This window comes from Hydra viridissima, unplaced genomic scaffold (assembly GCF_058129835.1).
Source record: "Hydra viridissima isolate aposymbiotic clone 2 unplaced genomic scaffold, HvirCarnegie_v1 scaffold_6, whole genome shotgun sequence".
Lineage (NCBI taxonomy): Eukaryota > Metazoa > Cnidaria > Hydrozoa > Anthoathecata > Hydridae > Hydra > Hydra viridissima.
The window spans coordinates 12,188,848-12,213,820 of record NW_028324305.1 but is presented as its reverse complement, the minus strand read 5'-3'; the positions used below and the strand labels follow the sequence as shown (position 1 = coordinate 12,213,820).

General features: G+C 29.7%; 2 protein-coding genes across 8 annotated transcripts; both read right to left on the bottom strand.

The window, feature by feature from the left end:
• Positions 1–334: 334 nt before the first annotated feature.
• LOC149887074 (gamma-aminobutyric acid receptor subunit beta-2-like) lies at positions 335–17,221 on the bottom strand. Of its 5 annotated transcripts, none has more exons than XM_090091063.1 (9): positions 17,140–17,221; positions 12,981–13,066; positions 12,806–12,888; positions 11,977–12,200; positions 11,806–11,888; positions 10,654–10,767; positions 10,276–10,437; positions 9,963–10,168; positions 335–519 (listed from the first exon to the last, which is right to left on the bottom strand). In XM_090091063.1, the coding sequence occupies exons 1-9, from the start codon at positions 17,202–17,204 to the stop codon at positions 469–471; spliced, it is 1,074 nt and encodes a 357-aa protein (XP_089947189.1). In that variant the 5' UTR covers positions 17,205–17,221; the 3' UTR covers positions 335–468. The 5 variants fall into 5 exon arrangements, with proteins under 5 accessions (XP_089947189.1, XP_089947187.1, XP_089947188.1 ...); XM_090091061.1 differs by lacking the exon at positions 335–519 and adding an exon at positions 3,838–4,397; XM_090091062.1 differs by lacking the exon at positions 335–519 and adding an exon at positions 3,904–4,397 and having other exon boundaries at positions 10,276–10,434.
• Positions 17,222–17,817: 596 nt separating this feature from the next.
• On the bottom strand, positions 17,818–23,700 carry LOC145190589 (gamma-aminobutyric acid receptor subunit beta-like). 3 transcript variants are annotated; one of them, XR_016453515.1, is made up of 11 exons: positions 23,564–23,687; positions 23,350–23,428; positions 23,161–23,246; positions 22,002–22,069; positions 21,433–21,659; positions 21,182–21,264; positions 20,984–21,103; positions 20,739–20,897; positions 19,435–19,649; positions 18,594–19,310; positions 17,818–17,915 (listed from the first exon to the last, which is right to left on the bottom strand). XR_016453515.1 is itself a non-coding variant. In XM_090091059.1 (10 exons), exons 2-10 carry the CDS (start codon positions 23,412–23,414, stop codon positions 19,011–19,013), a joined length of 1,323 nt encoding a protein of 440 aa, XP_089947185.1. In that variant the 5' UTR covers positions 23,415–23,428; positions 23,564–23,700; the 3' UTR covers positions 18,590–19,010. The 3 variants fall into 3 exon arrangements, 2 of the variants coding, with proteins under 2 accessions (XP_089947185.1, XP_089947186.1); XM_090091059.1 differs by lacking the exon at positions 17,818–17,915 and having other exon boundaries at positions 18,590–19,310; positions 23,564–23,700; XM_090091060.1 differs by lacking the exons at positions 17,818–17,915; positions 18,594–19,310; positions 19,435–19,649 and adding an exon at positions 20,146–20,267 and having other exon boundaries at positions 23,564–23,700.
• Between the last annotated feature and the right edge of the window lie 1,273 nt (positions 23,701–24,973).

Genomic DNA, 24,973 nt, shown 5'->3' with positions numbered 1-24,973 from the left:
CTATGTGTCTGATGGTCTCTTTCTGAAAGTTTTGCATTTTTTTTCAGAATTTTAAAAGATGTTTTTCCCTCTTGTTCAAATGCAGACACTCATGAGGCAGTTCTTCTTTAAACTCCAAACAATTCTGCCGTTTTTGTAACAGTAGTGTCTGCCTTATGAGCACCAACAATTTGTCCTCTTTTGAAATTTAACTAGCCTGTCACTAGGTTCATTCTTTTTATCTTTTATTAATTATATCTGAAAATAAACAAAGATTTTAGAAAAACATAGTAAAGTACATGAATAAGTAACTAAAAATTTCTTAACTTTGAAGATTTTACAGTGTGTTCCTAATATTATGTCCAAACCCTGTAGTTCCAGAAAGTGGGCTTTTATTTGTCGGGGCGGGGTTGGGTTAGCTTCCATTGCCGTATATGTCCAATGACACTTAGTTACCTCTCTTAAGCAACAAAATCTCTGGACACTCTCTTAACACACGTGATCTTTCTCCCATGACCGTTTCTCCTTTTCCCTAGGTCCCTAATGAAAAAAGTTGTATATTAATTTAAAATGAGGGAAAGCTTTATTGATACTCCAAAAAAAATTTCTGGGGATATGTAACAAGGTCCTAGAGCATGCTCTTACGCGCCTGTACTTAAAATCACTAGATACATAAAATTACTTTGTATATTCTTGTTAAAAAGCATACTAATAAATTACCGCATAATCAACTAATTACGGGTGGGTCCTACTTACGGATGGTTCCTATTTACGGATGTTTTTGATTAAATTTTTCAATTAGCGTATTATGTAATTAGCAATTTAAAAAAGATAATAATTAACTGATTAAAAAATAGGAAAAAAGACAAATCAATTTTATAAAGAGAAAATAATTTTATATTATTGTAGCCATGAAAATTTTTAATTTGAAGTAAAACAATATTAAATTAAGTAAAAAATCAGTAAGTTAAGCTAACTTTTCAATAAAAATTTAAAATAAAAAGGAATAATGCTGAGCAATAATATAAAAGAAAAAGTTTGATATGAAAAAATACAAAAGGAAATAATTATGTTTATGAACATAAATGCTTAAATAGGGCGAAAAAAAAAAGTTTAATAACTATTAAGCTTTCTTCTGTTCGCATGTAAATACCTCGTTACTGAGGTCGTTTCTTTAAAAATGACAAGAAATCTGAGATAAGTGTGAACTCTAATATATCTTTTGAGCACAACTAATTTATTCTTTTGAGCACACCTTATTTATTTTTCTGAGCACTCCTTACTTATTCTTTTGAGCACACCATACGTATTCTTTTGAGCACACCTTATTTATTCCTTATCTGATATTTTTATGGCAACTATTTATGACACAATAAAAAATAAGGTCTGGTTGTGAAGTTTAAAATCATTTTTTAATCAGAAACTTTTCGTGTGTAACGTTTTACTTGTTAAAGCTTGGAAAACTACGTCATCAATGTTACAACTGTTCTTTTATACTTTACTAAATACGCTGTTGTGCTTTAATATGGAAACTCGCAATGTTTGAAATTTCTCAATTCGCTCGCAATGTTCGGAACTTTTCAATTCGCTCGCAAAGTTCGGAATTCTTAATTCGACTATCGTGATTAAAGTTTAAAACTGTGTGCGTGTTACAGGCCCGTAAACAGACTTTTTTTTAGGAGGGTAACAAATTTTTTATTGTGGCCCAATTTTTTTTAAGCGAAATTTAAAAGATATTTTGTAAAAGTTATAATTAAGCTCAAAATTTCCGGCAATTTTTAATATGATGTAACTGAAGAAAAATAGATAAACAACAAATATTTGGTTTCAATGATAAGTATTCAACTAATCACAACAATAATGTTAATCGTCTAAAAGAAAGGTGACAAATTCTAATCTTCTCAAATCCAATTTTGTAAATATTTTAATAGCCATATCTAAATCAAAGCTATAACCGTTGTGGATGTGCATTAAAACCAACTCAGAAAGTCGTTTCTGTACTTGTGTTGCTCTTGTGTACGAATGAAGGCGTCGAATTATACTTCCCATTCTTTCGCATTCTGAGGTAGTGACTGGAAGAACGCAACAAACGGAAAAGACATTGTAAATATTTGGAAATTTATCTGGCTTACATTCTTTAAGAGCACTAGCAGCACTTTAGGGTCGATTATCTGGTTGACATCTAAGCCACATTTTTTTGCCATAGAATTATTTCTTCATCAACGAAATAATAGTCAGGGAAATCACTTTCAAAATGTATCGTAGCTTTTTGAGTCATTTTAGATAATTCTACTGAAGTTTTCACGCAGATAATAGAAGGTACAAAACTTAACAATAACTCAATGGTATCTTATGATTTAAAGTTATCTTTCAACTCAACTAATACATGATCTATAAATGGATTGATGAGAGACTTATTGAATTATTCTTCAACTGTTTTAAAGGGCGGATTCGCTCGATAAGATTGTTGGCCTGTATGTACTCGTGGCTCTACTGGCTATATATTTGATTTATAGGAAAGAATTGAAGCATGCTTACATATTCGTTTGGCAAATATATTTACGTCTATTCTCACGATTTCTATTTCTTAGATGACAATTTTAACACATTTAAAAGCATATATTATGTCACTAGATTTTTCCTGTAACTTAACTATGGGCTCATGAATAAACCACATAGTTCGCTGTAGTGAAACTAGTGATATAATAAAATCAAAACTTTCAAACGCTTTTAGAAAAGACAGTACTTGAAGTTTGTCTTCAGCAGTCCACTCATGCAGCCATTCGGCATATTCATGATTATTGCCACATCGATTCTTTGAAATAACTTCGCGAAACATAATCAGAAACGGATGAGCTAAATGAAAATTTTCCCAACCATATAAATTTTCGATCCATCTTTTAACACAAGTATTAGTAAGAACCTCTGGTCGTTAGTGATAAACTTTAGTAATAAACTCTATTTTTGTGATAACCTAATTTTTCTTTAAGCTTATTCGAGTAATTAAAGGGTTTGTTAATAAAAGACCCCTTATCATCTCTTTCTTTTAAAAACAAAGCACATGGGCCGCAAAATAAATCTGTTTTCGCGAACTTTTTTTCTTACAAGGAGTTCTTTTCAAATCTTTTTTATGCAAAACTATTAATAAGTCAGACCATTCTAATTTATTTATTTATTTTATTTTTTTTTGTTAATTAGAAATTATAAACTAAAAAAATCTAATTTTAAGCTGTTAGCAGATATTTCATATATCGTTTGTTACTTATAAAAAGAATCATAAACCCTAAGTTTTCTAAATTTTTCTAAGAAAAGAGAAGCATCATTTTGAGGAAATTTGTAAAGGCAAAACCTCGAAAGTTTATTTAGAGGCATCGTTTTCTTATCGTGTATTAGACGTCACCATAAATTAACTGAGATTTCTTTGGTATGAATGAAATAATAATAATGCTTTACATATTGCATCCTTGTTTTACATCTAGCATCTTCATTTTATATGTTGCATCCTCATTTTACATGTTGCATCTTCGTTTTACATGTTGCATCTTCACAGAGTCGGTTGGTTTGTGTAAATAAGGTATAGCTATTAAACTTAAACAAAGAAATTATCTTTGGATCAACTTTCAGACACGTGAAATCAAGAAAATAATTTATCAGGGAACTCGCTGGTTTATCATAAAAAATTCCCTGAACTTTTATCCTTCTTCAATGTTACTTTTTGAAAAATATATTTGTAGGAATTCATGGGACAAGAAAGAATATATAATTTCGCAATACTATCAATTGAACATTCCTCAAAATTTAGACTTTGATGACGTATAGGCAATTTTGCCGAAACAAAAGTCCCGAAAAAAAAAACAATTTTAACAAAGTTATTGGTAAACAAATATTAAAGTATAAACAAGTATTAAAGACTGCAACAATATAAAATCAGATTGGAACGTTATAATCAACTTGTAGTTTCTTACTCAATAATTCTGTTAAAAAATACAAAAAAACAAAGTATGCTTTGTTATTTAGCAAACTTCCTAAATCACAATAAAAATGTTTTGTGTGTTTCATCTCAACACTTTAAATCACAATAATCATCTTTTAAAGTCTCAAGACTTTTATAAAAGATTTTAAGCTTTCGTTGACCTTCTTAATCATTTTTTAGCTATGAAATTTTAGTGAAAAAAATTAGTGAAAAAAAAGATATTAAATAAAAAATAAAAAAACGGGAAAAAAAATCTGGAACAGTGCTCCACTTGAACTGATAAGATTTCATTTTTTTCTTCTATCTTTCTAGCAATAAGTTTTGTTCTTTCTATCGAATTATGCTTTTTCTCTTTTCTACTTTTAGGATCTCTTCCCCGTTGAATAACTCTTTTTTCAAAATTGCTTTTTGATTCGATAAATACTCTGGTGATTAATCGTTTTTTCTAAAAAAGAATCGGTATTAACAAAAGAGAAATCTGTTAAGCAAAGCCAATTTGGTTTGTTTTTTTTGAAAAAAGTTTAAGGCTTGCACTTTTCAAAAAGATCCACAATCTAAGCAATCTTAATGCAAGTTTTAAAAAAATCAAAAAAAATTTACCGTGCAAAAAATTTTTATCTCTATATCCATTATTTTAATCACTGCATACTATTTGCAAACGATCAATTTTTAAAATGTTACATTCCAATTTAAATAAACCCCAATAGTTATTTGAAAAAAAAAAAATTGGAAAATTGAACTTAATTCTAAAACAAGTGTACTTAAAAATAAATTACTATTTAGTTTAAAGAGATAAAAGGATCTCCTGCTAAGAATAGTAAAGACGTTTGAAAAGAGTTTGGTTAGCTTTTGTCGACTAAATTTTAATTCTTAATTTTTCAATTTGAAGAACAGAATAGCCTAAATGCTTTCACTAAAAAAGTGCGTCAAATCTACACAAGGGTCAGCATAAACACACTTTACATATAAACTTTGAGTAAAAAGCGGTTCGCTAAAAAGTGCCTCTTAACTTAAATTTTTCATTACAATTTTCATTAGTTCAGCAAAGGCCAAGAACTGATAAAGTTCTTTTATATTTTTCAATTCCTGGACTATCACAATTGCGCTGGTTTATGGTAATTATGCTGGCCTGTCGCAATTATACTGGTGTGTTGCAATTATGTTGGCATGTTGTAATTATGCAGGGTTATTGTAATTATGCTGACTTATCACAATTATTTTGAAATTAAAAACATAGTAGCGTAGGAAGCAGTAAAGTTTTTATCAAACAGATTTAGTAGCGTTGGAAGCAGTTTTTATCATACAGATTTGGAAAGTGACTATTAGTAAAATTTATAACAATTAGAAACAGTTTTTTAAGACAATTTTTTCAGATTTAGAACCAGTTGTTTTTTTTGGAATATCCTTGTTCAATTAAATAACCCAGCTCAATAGAAAAAAAAATATCTCAAAGAAATATATTTGGAAAAGATGCTGAAGATTAATGGATATTTGGAAGGTATCAAGCTGCAATCAATCAGAGATTTAACAACCCTGTCGTTCGTGGTAATAAATTACTCCGCTACCATTATCACGCTATGAAGTCGATTATAAAATGGTAACTTAGAGTAGGGGAAAACCTCAATGAATGGGACAGTTTTTAAAAAATGCTTTTTAAACGTAGATAAAATTGTTTAATATATACAGTATTGGACAAAACATTTGCAACCAACATCGAACAATGCTAAAAAGTGTTCCTAATTTTTTATGTCTTAAAAACGAAACGAACTACACTGCCACAGCAAACAGTTCAGGAGTCTGGAGTCATAGCATACCATGACATGAGCAATCAGCTGACAGGTGACAGCACACAGGCAGAATTTCGTTGACAAGTGCCATTTTGCAGCGGACAAAATAAGTGCAACTTTTTTGATTTGTTTCATTTTCTTAAGTCTGGTCCGTGTCAACGTCATGGAAGTTTTTTAATAATTAAAGGAAGTATCCAGAAGTTTCCAGAAGTTTCCAGAAGCATGCAGAAGCTTCCAGAAATTTCCAGAAGAAGCATCTGGAAGCACCCAGTAGCATCCAGGAATATCCAGAAACATTCAGAAGCATCCAGACGCATCCAGAAGCTTCCAGAAGCATCGAAAAGAAGCATCTAGAATCCTCCAGAACACGTTCACACAGGTTCATTTTACTATATAAGAGACATGTAAATCGACATGTAATTCAGTCAGTATATGGAAGTCAATCAGTCAGTATTATCAAGACAGTTTATCGAAGTGAGTTTTATCAAAGTGTTTTATCGAAGAAATTCAATACAAGAAGTGAAATACAACAAGTGTTTCATTACATCAATACAGTCCACATCCAACTAAGACGTTGTGTTCCACAGAGCATTATTGTATCATCACAAGGTAAATGTAACACGGTAAGCCTTGAGAAGCGTGATTATTTATTTTTATTATTTTTATGACTTCAAGTGCAAAAATGGCTCCCGAGTCTTGGATTGGAACTAAGAAAGAAAATTATTGGCGATTACGTAAGTGGAATGTCACAAAAAAATATTTCTGATAAATATCGCGTGAAAAAATGGACCGTATCAAGACTATGTTCCAAATATCGTTCTACGGGGAAGTTGGCAGCAGAAAACAAAGGTGGAAGATCGCGTTCCACTACTTCTAGAGAGGATTCTATGATCGTCAGATTCGTCAAGAAGGATGTATTTGGATATCATCAGTCGAGATACAAAAGCAATTAGAGCTGCCTGTATCGGACCGAACAATCAGACGACGTGCTGTTGAAGCCGGATTGTTTTCTCGACGCCCTGCAAAGAAACCGCTGATTTCACTAAAAAACCAGAAGAAAAGACTCATGTTTGCTACATCTCATATTGACTGGAATGTGCAGAAATGGCGAACTGTCCTGTTCAGTGATGAATCGAAGTTCGACATTATTGGGAGCAATACATCGAAAAGATGGAATAATGGACCGTTTCATGTATAAAAATATCCTGAAAGATGTTGTTACCTCATGCTGAATGGAATATGCCAATAACATGGGTTTTTCAGCAAGACAACGATCCGAAACACACTGCAAAAGTAGTCAAGCAGTGGTTTCAAGACAACCACCTATCGGTGAATGGATTGGCCGCCTCAATCTCCGGATCTCAAACCTATCGAGAACCTGTGGGAGATCGTCAACCGCAGAATTAATCGTGAAGGTGTTCGTAATAAGGATCAACTGTTTGAACAAATCCAAAAGGCCTGGGCAGCGATTCCACAAAGTTTCATTGATCACCTGATCGAATCTATGCCTCGAAGATGCAAGGCTGTGATCGACAACAAAGGATTCGCCACGAAATATTGATAGCGAAATACAGCTTGGTCAACATTTTGTCGAGTTGCACTTGTTTTGTCCAGAAGGAAATCAACTTTTTTTAATACTTTTGATTAATTTATTAATTTTCGTGTACAAATAATGAACTTTGTGATGAATAAAACTTGAAGGACTTTATCTCTAAACAGTTACATAGTTATTTCTCTAAATTGAAAAAATGCAGCACTTTTATATAAAGAAACTAAAATAGCATTATTTGGTTGCAAATGTTTTGTCCAATACTGTATATTTAAATATGTTTGATAACCACCGACTCTTGCTCAATGATATAGTAAAACAAAAAAATTGGATTTGCATTTGGTTATTGGAAAAAAGAGAGTTTTATTGGAGCATGACATTTATCCCATTCATTAAGTATGTCTCATTGAATGGAACAAACATAAAAAATTTAAAAATAAACGTATTTAATTCCATCATTTTTCAAATTAGTTTATTAATTGTAAATGTAGTTAAATATATAGATACATATATAAAGACCACACAATAAATATTTTTAACTTTAAACATTTTAACTCTAATTAAATTTCAGTCAAAGCAGAACTTTCTCATTTTAGAATATTATATTTAGTTATTTTTATTTAAGTAAAATATTGCAGTATAAAAGTGTGTAAATAATACCCATTACCCATGGGGGTAAAAGAAAGGGACTGCAGCATCCCTCTGCTGAGCTGTTAATAATACCTTATTAAATTCATTCAGTAAGTAGTATTTTGTCCCATTCAATATGCTCATCACTTTATCCAAAAATGATAAGTCACACCAAAAACACCATTAATTAAGCTTGAATGTTTTACTCACTGTAGTACTAGAGACTGCTATCTATTTAAGCATGGAATTTTATTTTCCATAACTTTGAAAATTGCTGCAAAATCAGAAAAAAAAAAAACGCTTTTAAAAATTACTTTTTACATTCGAAAACACAATAACATCCATTGTCATTACGGTCATAGAGCAATAGGATGGATGAGTCGGTCAGTTGAGTTCTTGTTTCTATCACTCTTTTTTACAGGAATTTGAATATCCTTGCATCGATGCTTCTATAAGAATCTGAGTTTGTCCCATTCATTAAGGTTCTCCCCTAAGTGTGGAGAGTATATTATGAACCTAAAGCGCAAGGTTTTTGACCCAATAATAAAATAACAACTTTCAGATCTCACCGCAATCCATTCATCCCCGAGTTTTTAATTTTCATATGCTCGTTTTAACTTACTCGTTTTAAATTGGCGAAGAAGCATTTTTATTATAATATAATTGTTAGGAATGTTTTAATGTTTGAATATTCAATGAAAAGTCTGCACTTGCTCGCATCATATTCACTAAGCCGGAAATATCTTCTCCTCAGCAAAAAATAGTATTAAATCCCTCTTTTGAATCTCTGATAAAAAAAAATGTGGATCATCAAAGTTTTAAAACCAGGATTTTTATATTTTCTATGAATGTAATTTGTCTAATATGAAATTTCTATGAATGTAATTTGTTTAATATGAAATTTCTATGAATGTAATTTGTTTAATATGAAATTTCTATGAATGTAATTTGTCTAATATGAAAGATTTGGTTGAGCAGTGCTTGATTTGCTAAACAAATTATGTTACTGATTGGATATATGGGTTGACAATACCTTTTTTTCTTTTCGAATTTTAACCTTCATCAACACTAATAACCAAGATTTTATATACTTATTTCACATTATTATGTTGTAAAATAAGTTTATCTACATCTGGTGGATTTAGACAACCATGTAGTGCCATTTAAAAAACTTTTTCTTATTTTCCAAATTTTAAACAGAGATTACTTGTACTTAGTATGAACGAATATCTTCCCGGACTCAATACACGGGTCTAATTTAATGATAAACATCTAAAATATAAATCAATAAAGATATCTATTTGTAAATGAAAACATTTCTGGCGCTTTGTGGAAATAATTTGATATATTTTTTTAGATGTAATTCGATATACTTTTGTGGATGAAATTCCAATTTTTTTCAATAAAAACGAGCAAATATTAGTTGAATAAAGTTCTTATATCTCGATCCTTTTCTAATTCCTTGATGGGCCACTGTATATTGGCATTACGGGAGTCTTTATTTACCGATAACTTTAGATAAGGCTTACTAGCTCTTATTTAGGGAAAACATTTTTATTTATCTTTGTGTCGACACGATAGTTGCATAATAACTCTAACTTATATGTAATATCATCTAAGTGGTATTAACTTAGGAATCTTTTCACCATATTTAGAAAAAAACAACTTATTATTGTTTGAAACAAAAAGTTGAGCGGCTCTGCAAACCTTTTAAACTGTGAACCGTGAACTTTAGTAAGAAGTGACGTCATTGATAACTCTTGTTAATTTACATAACTCATTGTTATATAATAAATTTGCAAAGGCCTGGTAAATAACCTTAGCTCCTAACTTGTAAAACTCTAAACTCATGTTCATATATTATATATGACCATGACTGATAAAAAAAAGTGCGGTTTTGTTGTTTTCTAATAAGAATGTTAATATGAATACAAAACTGATGAATATCAATACTCAGCCCGAATATTGATAATAATGATCAGGCTAAAAAAAAAATAATAATTTTTAATACTTACAAATAAAATTTTTTGCATTTAAAACTTACCCGAACTTTTAATTTTTTTCCTCTCATTGTTTCTAAAACAACTGCTAAGTTCAAAACAATTGTATATTCAACCAATGAAAGAACAACGAACAAAAATGAAATTAATAGATAAATGTCAATTAATTTAACGTAGCTAACTCGAGGAAATTGCATATTAATAGATAACCATATATTAGCAGCCATCAGTAAAGTGGTGATGCACAAACCTAAGATATTTCACTGAAAAATTACACAAATCTGAAAAGTTAAACAGATCTGGAGAATTACATAAATCTAAGAAATTACAAAGATCTGAAAAACTAAAAATTTTTACTAAATCTTGCTGATGTAGCACTTCTAGGGATCCAAAGTGATATCCAAGACACAATAACTGTTGAAATAATTGGAACATAAATTTGCAGAACAGCGAATCCTACTAAACGTTTTAACTTAAATTCACTGCGCAATACAGAAGAATTAAACATGTTTTTTTCTGCTAAAAAAAAGAAAACAAAAATTAGTTTTGAAAACATTCATATAAAAAAAAGAATTCCCACATCCACACTTTCATCCGCACCCCCATCCACACCTTCCCCCTCCACACCTCTTCTTTCTTACTTAAAAGTGATTCAAAAAAATCAAGCTGGTAAATAATTCTGATAATAATTGAAAATTGCATTGTAAAGCAAATTTAGTTTTAACAAAAACATACGTGAGAAATAACTCCTTGTAATGTGATCGACCAACTTGAATTGACCAACTTCTGATATAGATAATGCTGTTTTATTGTGCCAACGATAAATAAGATGTTTAGTGGATAAAGAATCTAAAATATAAATAGGCACATTAATATCGCTAATTTTCAAAATATGATAAAAAATAACCATGTTTGATAAAGACATATATAAGAATTTTAACAATTTTAACTAGTTCATTACTTTTTTATTAATTCAGTTTAATCGAGCAGTTAAACAAGAGTCTGGATGTTGTAAAAAAAAAATAAGTGCACAAAACATCATCCGGAAGGTAAAAATAAAAAACCACTGAGCGCGAAAATAATCTAATATTTCGTCATGTAGTAGCCAATCCTGAGTTAAATTTTCGTGAACTTACTAATGCCTATGATAGAAACGGTGAAAAGTATCTTCTAAAATACAGCTATAAACATTTTACTTAGGAAAAATATTGGTGTTTATGCAACCCATAGAAAATTGTTTATGCAACCCATAGAAAACCAATGACGACGACCTGAGAGTGGCTTACGAAATTGTGGTGTAAGGAGAGAATTGCTTGTCCTATGGAAAATTGGAAGCAAGCAATTTTCAGTGGTTCCGTTAGCAAGTACGCTAATTGACCCAAATGAATGGTGACAATTTCAATAAGATATGGCTCCTACCCATACCCATATTCGCATAACTAAAGCTTGGATAGGAGCCTTAATGTTCTGGACATCCAATCACCAGATCGAATATATTTGATATTAGATTATCAAAGAATTAGTTAAAGTCCAAACAAATTCCATAAGTAGCTTAAAACAAGAAACCGTTTGGAAAAGAGTTCCAACCGAAATTTATTGATTTATAACACCTTCATGAAAGATTTGTTTAAGAACAATTTAAAAAAAAATAAGTCAATATCTTCTTCAGTTTTCATCTTTTTCAGTTTTTATTTTATGGTACTTTAAAGAAGCTTTAAATTAAAAAATCTTTATGCGCCAATTTTTTTTAACCACTGCGCATGCACACATTCAATCATACGTGCATACGTACATACATGCATGCTAGCATTTATGCATACCTGCATACATACATGCATACATGCAACCATACATATATCCATAATGCGTACATGCATATATACATACTACTTAAAAAGGAAAAAGTGCACGTTTGTATATCCATTGGATAAATTCGCAGATCCAAATCACAGGAAGGAGAAACTGTTATTCTAAAATTAAGTAACGATTTATTAGAATACTCAATAAAATAAATGAGGTCAACTAAATATAAATGTATCCTATTACACATAAAAATACCTGGTTCCCCAAAAAACGTCTCCATTAGGATATATATCAAATCTATGGCTGTTAACAGTGTCAGAAAGAAATTGATTTTCAATAGAGCTTAGTAGCAGTGTATCTGGTGTCCATATTATATCAGCTACATTCATCCCTACAACAATTGTTAGCTTTTCATTCATGTTGTGACTTAACCTGTGATCATTCCATTGCTGATAGAGAAATATTTCCACTCGAAATACCTATAGAGTAAAAGAAAATTCCTAAAAATAATGTTGTTTAATTATGTTTTTTAAAGCACTTTATAAGAGAAGTCGTATTATCATCCTCGTTTAAATTTCATTTCACCGTTGTTGAAAAAACATTTAAAACATCTTTAAAAAAGCGTAAAAAAAAAGTAATGGAAAGCAACGATGGTTACTTTTGTTATTTAAAATATTTTTAAAGCGAGTTCGTAATTAAAAAATCCTCGTTTGGGAGAAAAGAGCTGAAGAATAGCAAATTATAAGAACCCCTTAAAGTGCCTTGTGGCACAAAATGCGCTTTTGCGTCACGAAATGAGAGGCCAAGTTTTTCTTTTTTAAATAATCTTGTTTTTCTTGGTATTTTTCTTCATACAATTTCTTTCTCATACAATTTTTTTCTCGAAAAAATTATTTCTCATACAAATATCAAAGATAAATTAATGCGTAATAATAAAAGTATAAAAAATACTCAAGTATTTAACAAAACTATTGCTTTATTTAATGTAATTTAGAAAAAAAAAAAAGGTTGGCTGCTTGTAAAAGAAGTCTTTTTTAATTTTAATATAAAAGAATAAAAAAAAGAGAAAACTATATTGTCCTACCATACTCGTGGGATTTCGACTCGTTGAACCAGAGTTTTTAAATGAAATTATAGTAGCATCAACCAACACAATCACCGGGTCTCCTAATATTCATTAAAAATATTAATAATGAAGGCAAGGGTCAGTTTTTAGATCTTTTTTTTTTTTTCTTTTTTGTTGTAAAGAATATTTGTACCTAAATAATTGGGCCGGAATTTAGGGTTGTAGTTTTTTAGAATCTCTTCGTATGAAAGTTTTATGTTATTGTCAGGTTCTTCTTTTCTAAAGAAAATAAATTGATATTCACAAATCGTCAGATCAGAATTATTTTTGTTCTATTTTAATTGTTCCAAAAAAAAAAGTTTTTATTTTCTAAAAATGTTAGGATTGCTTAAAATAATTTATATCTTAAACAATTGTTTATAAAAAAATTTCAAAACTAAATCGTATTTTAAAATTAAGTATTACCCATATAAATCAAAAACTCATTGTCTCCCAACGTTTAAAATTGGAGGTAGAATAAAATAATATTAACGAAATGTTGTTCATTTCCCAGTACTGATACATTAAATGTTGTACGTAGATACAAACCCTTATCTGTATCAATAAAACTTTTATATTCTCTCGTGATAAAAATGAATTGATAAGTAACATAATGAAAGCATACACAACCGTCCGTAAAATAATGAAAGCACAACCGTCAGTAAAATAATGAAAGCACAAACCGTGCGTAAAAAATTCGAATGAAACTACTTTTTAATGTTTTCAATGTTTTAATTATAAACGAGGGGAAAAATAAAAAAAGAAAATCACTTGAAATATATGCTCAATTAAAGTTACATGAAAAAGTAATTAATGTAATTGATTAATACAATTATATCTTGCTCTCATCTATGAAGCCACCTGTGGCAGCAATAACCACTTTAAGTATTCGTGGTATTCTGCATAACCAATCTTCCTATTTTTGAAAGTCTGTTTTATGTCACTCTTATGTCACACTTTTATGTCTGTTTTAAATTTTTCCCACATAACTCACGTTTACCACATAAATCACTTTTAGGCATAAAATTTTTGACATTTTTGTTTAGCTCATTTCATAAAAGTTCTATAGGGGTATATAGCGAATAAGGGGTTTTCTTGCGGCTATTCTACCACCAAGCCCTGCTTCCATCAATCGCCTCTTCACTGTTGTCACAGATATTGAATATTTTAGGGAACTACTCATACCAATTATAATTTTAAAATTTTTAGCAACTTTTCTTATGAAACTTTTTTCTTGTCACTATGTAAATATTGCCAATCGTTTTTTTTTTTCAGATAATTCGCGTTTTCTTCACATTTTTTATTTAAAAATATCAACTTTAATAAAAATAACAAATAAAAATTACTATCGAACTTTACTTTTGGTAAAATTATAACTTAACCTTTTGAAGATAGCGTCTATAACATTAACATGAATATTGGTTTTGAAAATCGCAGAAGCCATCATGGTTTATTTAAGGAGTTAATTTAGGTAAAGAAACCGTGAACACTCACTTGAGACAAGATGAAAAAAGTTTAAAAAAAGCCTTGACATTCTCTTTATAACTGAACTTGACTATTGTAACTTAAGGCACCAAATTTCTTAGAAAAAAAACTGTCCTAAAAAATCCTAAAATCTTAATAACAAACTTTAGAAAAGCTTTTGGATAATCATTCAAAAAATAATGTTGTTTATAATCTGATTTTTTTCTTTTCTTTTTCAGGGTGTCATTAGAATGCAGGAATATCTTATAAACATAGAGTTAGTGGGTGAATTTAAATGGGTGGGAGTGGGGTGATGGTGGCGAACACTAAAAGCAATATTGCAAGTAATCTTTTTGCTAGTAATCGCCATGAAATTTTTTATAAAAAAATCGACTTTTTTTGTCTTTATCATAAAATGTAAACTGTGACACATAAAAGTCAATACGCGTGTGGCTAAATTTTATTTAAAAATAACCATGTAATAAGCAGTTAAATCTTTGCCAGTCTTCGCCACACCAACTTGCTAGTAGTCGCCACCGTTGATAATTGCCATTTTAATTTTATATAAATGATTATACAACATATTTTATTTTATTTTAAGATTAATTTAAAAAAAATTAGCACATTTACTTGAATAGTTATGATATATTTTTAAGTTAAATCATTAAATAGTAATCGCGGTTGTATTGAAATATATATATATTTTTGATAAATAATATTATACATGTATATTTTCTATTTTCAGACTTTCTTATTAAATTTTAAATAATTTTAAAGCAAATTTTACATTTAATACTTGGTAGCTGCTATGTTTAAACTTGCAAGTTATTATTTAAATTTCAAATATTTTATTTAAACAATCAAATTAAAGACGAATAACATTATATCTATTAACTTTTCACTATCTAACAACCTTTGCTATAAGTTCTTACTGTCTAGGTAGCTACATAGTTTATTTATTGTTAATTAGCGGTCGAAGAAGCGCAACTAGTGCATCAAAGCATTATGGCATTCCCAAAATAACCTTGAGAGACAAGATTTGTGGAAAAGCTCCTATGGTAAAAAAAATGGGCCCCTGCACTTTTTTGACCGAAGTTGAGGAGCAAGTGTTGGTTAACTATAAAATCAATGAACAAAGGTTAGCTCATCCTGTCACCTAAGACACCATCATGTCACTTGTGCCCCATCTATTGTCAGATGAACGTTTGATGGGAAAAATAAACTGGGATAGACCTTATCAATTTGGTAAATCAGGGTTGTTAAAACTTAGAGATAAATGGTAATGTCTCACAATAAGTAATTAAACAGCTGTTTTTCGGACATTAGAAGCTACTTGTCGGAGAACGACTATCTAGATATCCTATATGAACACAAGCGGAATTCCAACTTCGATGATTTAAAATTTATATAAATTTATAATTATTATTAACAGCAGTATAAACTGCTTGCAATTCTACATATCTTAGGCCGTGATAACTTAGCATGAGAGCTTAGAATTATAGCTTAGCCTGATAGCTTAGCATGATAGCTTAGAATGAGAGCATGATAGCTTTGCCTACTAGTTTTTCTTTACAATTTTCTTTGCAATTTTATTACAGAAAATGTTGGTGCTGACGGATCTCTTTCTCCCCCTCTTATATGCTAAATAATCTAAACAGAGAATCCCCATGACTGTATACCAGTCATTCCCTCCAAATTTAGTAGCTGTTGGTAAATCTGCTAAGGGTTATGTAAATCATAAAGTTTTTTATGAAAATTTATGCAACGCTTTTGACCAGTGACTGACAGATAATAATACTCAAAAACCAGTTATTGTTTGGACAGACAAACATGAAAGTCGTATACAATTTCATTTCGTGAAGAAGCTATCAGGTTTATAAATAACTTTAATTCTCATTTCACCTAATACCACGCATTTCATACAGCCACTCAACGTGGGAATATTTGGCCCCATGAAGAGTGGCTGGACGAAGGTTGTGGACGCTTTCCACCTCGCCAATCCTAATGAGTATATTTCAAATAAAAATTTTGCAGGCCAACCAGTGGTGGCAAATAAGAAGCTAATGTCATCAACTTAACCTAAGAACAAGCCTAAAAAGAAAAAGCCAGTCCAGCAATCTACTACTGATTTTGGTAAGTGCATCTTAAAATTAACTTAAGTTTAACTACCTATCTGTTTTTTTTTTCAACGTAATATAAAAATATCTAGAGCTTTAGGCTTGCCTAAGGCTATCGATTCAATTGCACTATAGATACAAAATGAGTTAATTAAATTTATCTTTTTTTTTAGGTGATGTCATTGAGCAGGTACAAAGGTACAAAGAAGTGTGAGCTGGTGAAATTACATGAACTAGGATCAAAACATAGGGAACACGCCAGTGACCACCGTTCTTGATTTTTAAGGGACTATAGCTCCCTTATTTTTTATCGGAGGTCATTCGTTCTATGGGAATCGTAAAGAGCAATCTTTTCTCTATACGATCAAACTTTTAGATTGATAATTTATCAAAAAATGAGTGAGAAAATAATTTTTATAAGGCACAAGGTCGAAAAAATCGGCGAACACTGGGCGTTTTACCCTATAACATTAAATTTATGATTTTTTTTTCGGTATTTTTTTTATTTAAATTATAAATCCACGTTTATATCACCATGATTTACAAATATCACAAAAAATAATAACATTGAAAGAAATATGAAATTTAAGCTTTTAAGAATTTGAATGTCTAAAATCTTAAGGATGGTTGTGTATAAAAAAAGGATTTTGCAATTGTCTTCTAAATTCTTTTCGCTCATTTTTTGCATTATGTTTTCATAACGTTTTTTAAAATAAATTAAAAAAAAAATACTTCTCTTTTTCTTTGAAAGCTTTTATGAAAAAAATTGAAGCCAGAAAAAAACACTGTGAAAACATGCTCGTCTGAAAATTAAAGAAAATAAATTTTTTAGGGAGAAGTCAAACTGTCCACTAATTGAAACTAATCTTTCAAAATGTCTGCGTGCGTATCAAATATATATTTAATTGAATTGAAGTTTGACAAAGTCATGGATACCTTCATGCATTTAATATGCTCATAAAACTTTTTATTGGTTGAAAAGAAAACTTTATGTTCTATTTTTCCATCCTCAATTTCATTAGGATAATTTTTGAAAATAACTTATGAAAATGACGAGAGCCAAAAAGAAAATATAAGAAAAGATAAAATGTAAACTCTACAAATAAACTGTGAAAAAAAGTGAAAATGTAAGTAGGACTGAAATCATGACGGAATTCCGACAACAGCTGTTCGTTACGACAGCAACCGTTCATTCGACATTCATTAAAGTTTGTTTTTTTTTATTTAAAAGTATGATAAATTTTAATAATGCAAATAGAGATAAAAGACTCCACGAATCTTCTTAAAGAAAAAATGTACTATTTTACTCAGGGATATATTGAGATACTGGTAGATACGATAACGCTGTTAAGATAGGCACTCCACTTTGAAACTTAAATATTTTTTGTTACACGCAATAAAGAAAATGTATTTTATTATTCATCAAGATGCGTTAAAAATTTAATTTAAACTAAATACTTAGTAACAAACAATTAAATAACAATTAGAATCAAAGAAACATATCTTCCCTAGTTGACTGATCTTACAGATCCTACAAGAATCTTATAGGTTGAGTTGCACAAGTCCCTGCAAGACCTATAAGCATCCTTTTGAAGGATCTTGTAGGATTTAAAGGAATTCTTACAGGATAAGGTAAGATCTAAAAGAATATTTTAAGAGATCTTGAAGGATCAAAATAGGATTCTCATAGGATGCTGTAGGCTATTTAATTTTAGATTCGTAATAGCTAAGTTTAAGTTGGAATTAATATTTTCTTATTGAAATAAAATTTCATTCTGTGTAAAATAAATTTTGCACATTAAAAACTAAATAAATAGTATAGCAGATATTGTTTTTTTTTAGTACATGTACTAAACATGTACATGTACCAAACAAAATGTAAACGTTTTTATAGATTAAACAGGATATACCTTGTTATAACAAATGAAAATGAAATTTTTATAACGAAATTGTTAAAAAAGCGCGTTTCTTAATTTCTCCTTTAATTATCTGAGTGAAGTTAAGAAACGCGCTTTTTTTTCATTTGTGAAAAAAAGTATATTTTACAGAATTAACATTAACTAAACAACTTTTCTATTTTTACATACGATCTTACGAATCCTTTAGGATATCCTAAAGGATAATATAAGAATATTGCCATCCTACAAGACTTATAAGTTTTCTGTAAGATAGTCAACTAGGGTTACAGCTGTTATTTAAAATATTTGACATGAAGTATGAAAAACAAATATAAATATATTTTTTAATTCACTTTGTGCTTGAGAAATTTTAGAAAAAATCTAAAAAATATAAAACGTTCTCAAATAAGATAAAAAAGCTAAATTTTCTTTTTAAACACATTTTTTAAATCACTAAATAGTTCTTCAATATCCATTTGGTCATTTTCTTCAATGACATCTAAGGTTTCTCCTTTTTTTCATTTTCTTTAATTTACTAAATAATTTTTCTAATTTTAGCTGCGAAAAAAAACGTTGAGTAGTGAAAGAATTAGAGATGCAAATCCTCCACCAATCGTCGTTAATCCCTTACTACAACGTAACAACGCCTGTATTTTTCTCGCATCCAATTTCCACTTGCAAATCATCGTGTAGGAATTAAAAAGCTTAGTAAACAGACGCTATCTCTATTTCTCCACCCTCCTCGGTCTTCATGTATTTTACCCAATAAAAAATGTTAAAGATAAGGTAAGTAAACGGTAAAAAAAACTTTGCAGTAAGTTCAATTTTTTCTGCAATTTGTTCATTTTTTTCTTCAATTTTTTTGGCTACTTTTCGAACAGATTCTTTGTCCATTCCTCTTTTATTACCTTCTGGTTTCAACTCTTTTCCCCACTGAATACTTCTTACTTCAGAATCAATACGTAATCGCTCCATCTCTATGTTGGTTGAAAATTTTCTCTCTTTCTGTATATAAATGTATAATTAATATTTAAATAGTGTTGTATGAATTAATAAATGCTGACACACACATATAGTGTATAATTTAAAGTTTATGATATTTTTCTTATCTTTGAAAAAATTTACTCACTAAACTAAATTTCCTTTCAAGTTTTCTTTTTCTTAATTTTTCTGCAATAACAGAAATATTAAGCACAAGCGCATACTCAAGCATTGTAAGAATTATGCTGACAAGCGATACAATCAGATAAACGTCAATCTTTTTAAGATAGTTAACTGCTGGAAGCTGTGAATCAATTATCATCCAAATATTTGCTATGGTAAGCATTGCCGTACCAGAAAGACCTAATTAATCCAAAGTCACCTGTTAAAACATTTAATCAAAGTCACGTGATAAAACATTTTCATAAAATTTTTAAATTCTTAGATCCCTCTTACCCGCTTTAACGGCGAAAAAAATGGTACAACAGTAGTTCTAATAATATGCACAAGTTTTTTTGGTGACAAGATTTAATCAACTCCATTAATATACCTCTAAAACTGTTCGTTAGATTAAAACACGAGCTTAAAGCTGCTGTAAAAATGTTTTAGGCTCGTGTTTTAAGCTCACCCAGTAAACACACTACGTTGAAACAACGTTGAAATAACTTTGATCAACGTCGATCAACGTTATTTCAACGTTGTTTCAACGTAGTTTGCTTACTGGGCAGAGACTTGTAATTAAATACCTTTTTTTTTAAACAATTCCCGTCCCTTAACTTACTTTTATGTGATCCTACTGAAATTATGAGAAGGCACACAATAAAAAGCTTTTTTATGAAATTTTAATAACAATGTATTTCATAATAAAGTAAATTTCATAACAAAGTAGAATGTAATATTTATAAGCCATTATTCATCCTCCATGAAAACACAACGAAATATATCCACATCATATTCTTTAAACCAAAGTTCTATGACCTTCTTTTAATGAAAGAATATATAATTTATACAACTGATAAGAAAAGAAATTTAGAGAGGGTAGCACAGACCTTACGCTATCGGACAAGTAAATACATAAGCTTAAGTAAATTGGGATAATCTTGTGATCGCCAGCTTAATTATATTTAATCTTTTAATATTTCAATTTGGTGTTCTGATAGTACAAAAGTTGTTTTGATTGAACTTTTTTTTTTTCATTAAAAAAAAACAGCACGACAAGTGTCCTCCGTTTACTCTTCGCCCCGTTTTAATGAGATTTAAAAATTACAAAAGATCGTCAATGAGCGCAGTATTTTAAGGCTTTTTTCTTTTATTATCTAATGAAAACTCCTTTTATCATTCAATCAAAACTCTTTTAAAACGCAAGGTAAACAGTTTCTTTTACCTATTTATCCAAGTAAAACAAACTAAACTAATGTGTATTAAAACCGAATAAACCATATAAAGACTTACCTAATCTGGCTGATGTCGCGCTTCTTGGTAGCCACATTGAAATCCATGACGCCATTACTATTGATGTCGCAGGAACAAATATATGAAATATTGCGAATCCAGCAATGCGTTTCAATCGAAATTCGCAGTAAAGTTGAGTAAAGTTGGATGTAGAGTCACCTAAATTATTTTTCTTTCATTGATTAATTTTATCAGTGGCGTTGGTGTTATACTTTTAAAAAATTTTTGAAAACCAAAACACGTACCAATCACGTATCTTTCCGTTCTGTATTTAATTAACTTGAACTGAGCCATCGACACTTTAGGAATAGATATGCCCGGATCTTTTACCCATTTATAAATTATGTGGCGAGACGACAGAGAATCTAAATAGATTGAAAGTCTTAAAATTTAAATCGATTTTTTACGGGATTGTTTAGGTAAAAGGAAGACAAAACTCTTACAGCTGTTCATGTAAAAAGCGCACTTTTGTACATCTTTCGGATAATCTTGCAAATCCAAATCGCAGGTGGGTGAAACGGTAACTCTAATCATAAGCTATCATCATCATCATCATCATCATCATCATCATCATCATCATCATCATCATCATCATTACCATCATCATCATCATTGTTATAGTCATCGTCATAGTCATAATCGTCATCATCGTCATTGTCGTCACGATCGTCATTATCATATCCTTATAGTTTACCTTGTTCCCCAGAAAATATCACCAGTAGGATAAATATCTAATTTATGGTTATTCACTGTGACGGAATGCAACAAACCATCAACTGAGTTTATGAATACAGTGTCCGGCGTCCAGATGATATCAGAAGGATATTCTGTTCCTACTATTAGAGTTATTTTATCGCTCAGGTTGTGCTTCAACCGGTAATCGTTCCATCGCTGACGAAGAAACATATCCGCTGTATAAATCTGATAAACAAAGCCATAAATCCGTTTTTTCATGAATTAAAAACTCACTGGAAGTAATGCAAATAAGCCTAACTAAATGGCTTGATTTAAATTTGTAATGGTAACATGAATATATAAATTCTGTGCTAAGAAGGAAAAGGGGTTTTCTCAAAAATAATGACTCTTCAGGAGAAGCAAATCAAACAATAATTTGATTATAAGATCAATCAACTTAAAACTTTTTTTAATGGACTTTTTTTACAACATATTTGCGGAAATACATTTTTAATTTCAAAGTTTTCATTTTATATTTAAAAAAATGACTTAAGCATTTTCAAGTACACATAAAATACTTTTACTAACCATTTTAGATGGATCTACTTTTGTAAACGACAGTACACTTGCGTCTACTGATACTTCAACAGGCTGACCTAAATTAAATTTTTTATCTTTTTCAAATTGGCTAAGGAACCATTAGTGCAGGGATGTGTGACATCGTTATCTCAGATTGTATCGACTAAATTTTCACAAAATATCGACAATCAATAAATATGATATTTTTCAGAACTTGATAGAATAATCGATATCCACGAATATCCACGAATGAAAGTGAAATACACTACCACTAAAAACGATGAAATCCACAACGAAAAACTTCTCAACAAATAATCTCTATAACATATTAAACTTCATGGATTTATATATTCCTATAAATAGTAAATAACTGTTTAAAAACAGTCTAATTAAAAAAATAATTCGAGAATAAATACTATCTGGTTTAAATGCTACGTTCTTCCGTAAATCCTCATTTCACGCTATGCATAAACGTGGCATTCTTATTATCAATTTTTCAATAAAATCGCTTTTAATCTCAATCCACGAACCGACTAGCATTTTCCAAAGTTCATGTGTTTTCATGGTTCAAGCAAGATGATCCCATAATAACTCGATGGATTTTAATTCACCTCTTGAGGTGGCTAATCCTCATAATTATATTCTTCGTAATACTTAAAGGATTACTATCAGTTCTCGGTAATCTTCGATTCTGAATGCTCATCAGTTTCTTATGCATTTTGAGAGTACTCTGAACTGCAGTGAACCATTCACAGCTTTTAACTTCTGCGGAATGTTTCTCTGTAATGCACTTATTTTTAAAAAAAGTGAAACTTATGAAGGTGAAACACATCTTCTTTGTTCACATGATTCGCAACATGTTACGCAACATGTTACGCATCACACATTTAACAATAATTCATAATTCTCTTCGTTATTTTTAGATAAAATTTTATAGATTTTATTGCAATAACATTATTAAAGGATTTTCATAAGAAAAAGTTTAAGGAATGTTAAATGCGATAAAACTTAATTTTATACCAAATAATGTAATATATATATATATATATATATATATATATATATATATATATATATATATATATATATATATATATATATATATATATATATATCATCCTTTTAATATCAGGGCATCGAAACTAATAGATTTTTTTATTGCTCTTACCAAAGTAGTTGGGTCTGAAAATCCTGTTGTAGTTTTTAAACAAGTCTTGAAATAAATCATTAATTTGATCGTCGTATTTCAATGTTCTGAAAAAAACAAATTTTGATTTGGGTGTCGTTTTCTAACTACAAAAAGTGTTGAAGCATTAAAACTTAACTTTTAAAAGTTTTTTAACACCAAAAAAGTTACCCTTTGGGAACAACCATTTTTATACTCCACAAAAGAACAAAGTCTGTTAACAATGATAGTCTCATTGCAAGTGAGTATTCTTTGTAAAAAAACATTATACTTATAAATATCTGTAAATATATTAACAATAAAAAAAAAGAAATTAAAATTTTTCATTTTATTTTATTCAAAATGCATTTTTTAAATTGTAATAAAATGCCGAATCAAAACTTACATCATGAATGATAGAAGTTGATATCATGAATGATAAAAGTTTATCGTCTTTTCTGTTTTTACTTTTCGATGAAATTATTTGACAGACTTTCCACTTTTGATTGAAGAAAACGAGAATACGATTTATTTTTAATGGATAAGAGTTAAGTATTTGTCGATACATTTGTACAAGAACCATAAATTATTTATCAAATATTTATTTATAGCGCATGCAAAAGATAGCGGCGTTTAAATAGTAACCAAGGAAGTGTAAAATATTATATATTTATAAGATGGTTTCAACACAATGACTAAACTTCTTTTTAAAGATTTGAGTTTTTTATTTATTTTATGGATTCAATATTTGAATATTGCTGGTTGTTGTTCAAAAATTTAAACATTCCAAAAAATTGAAAAAGATTCCGTAAGATATTTTGTAAAATGCTTCTAAAAGTTGTTTTAAAAAATAAGAAGTCATGCGATCATTAACACTACTCAATGATATGTGAGGACTTATTCCATTAAGATTGAATAGCTATTATCACTTTATTGAGTAAAGTCAGTATATTTTTCTGAATCGAGAAAAAAAATTGTGGAAACAAGGTCTACGACAACTGATTGCTAACAAAATTATTGCCACCAAAACTGTCAAACAACGATTCTAGAGATTAATCACCTTTGAAAAATGTCTCTTGGAAAAATAATTGCATCTCCTCTCCAAAATAAAAATAATTGCATCTCCTCTCCAAAATAAAAATAATTGCTTCTCCTCTCCAAAATAAAAATAATTGCATCTCCTCTCCAAAAATAAAAAATAATTGCATCTCCTCTCCAAAAATAAAAAGCTTGAGAAAATATGCCCTTGGAAAAGACTCCGATCTGGAAAAGACCCGGATAAGATCTGCCCTCCCTCTTTCACTAGGTAGACCCTCAAACGATATTTATTTCTTGTTTTGTAACTTTTAAAACATGCATAGGAAAATTTTTTTGCAATAATGGTTGTAATTATTGTTTTCAAGAGATGCACTCGTTTTGAATTTGAAATCCATTTACATCCATAACGCACAAACATTTTCTGGGTAAATATTTAATTTTATTGTCTCAAATGATTCAAGAATTCGTGAATTTTATTGTCTCAAATGATTCAAGAATTCGTGATTCAAGGATTCGTGACTCAAATGATTCGTGAATTGCAATTCTTATAAATTACTCTTGAAGCTTAAATGAGTAGAAACTCGTCATTCTTCATAATTCTTCATAATTCTTCATAATAGAAATAACTTTACTTAAGTAAATTCTCTTTCTTCTCATTTTCATCATTTCATCATTTCTCATTCATCTCATACCGTAATTCTGAAAGAAAATTATGAAAGTATAAAATGATGCTTGATAATTTAAAGTGTAAAGAGTACACCAATGGCCATTTATAGAG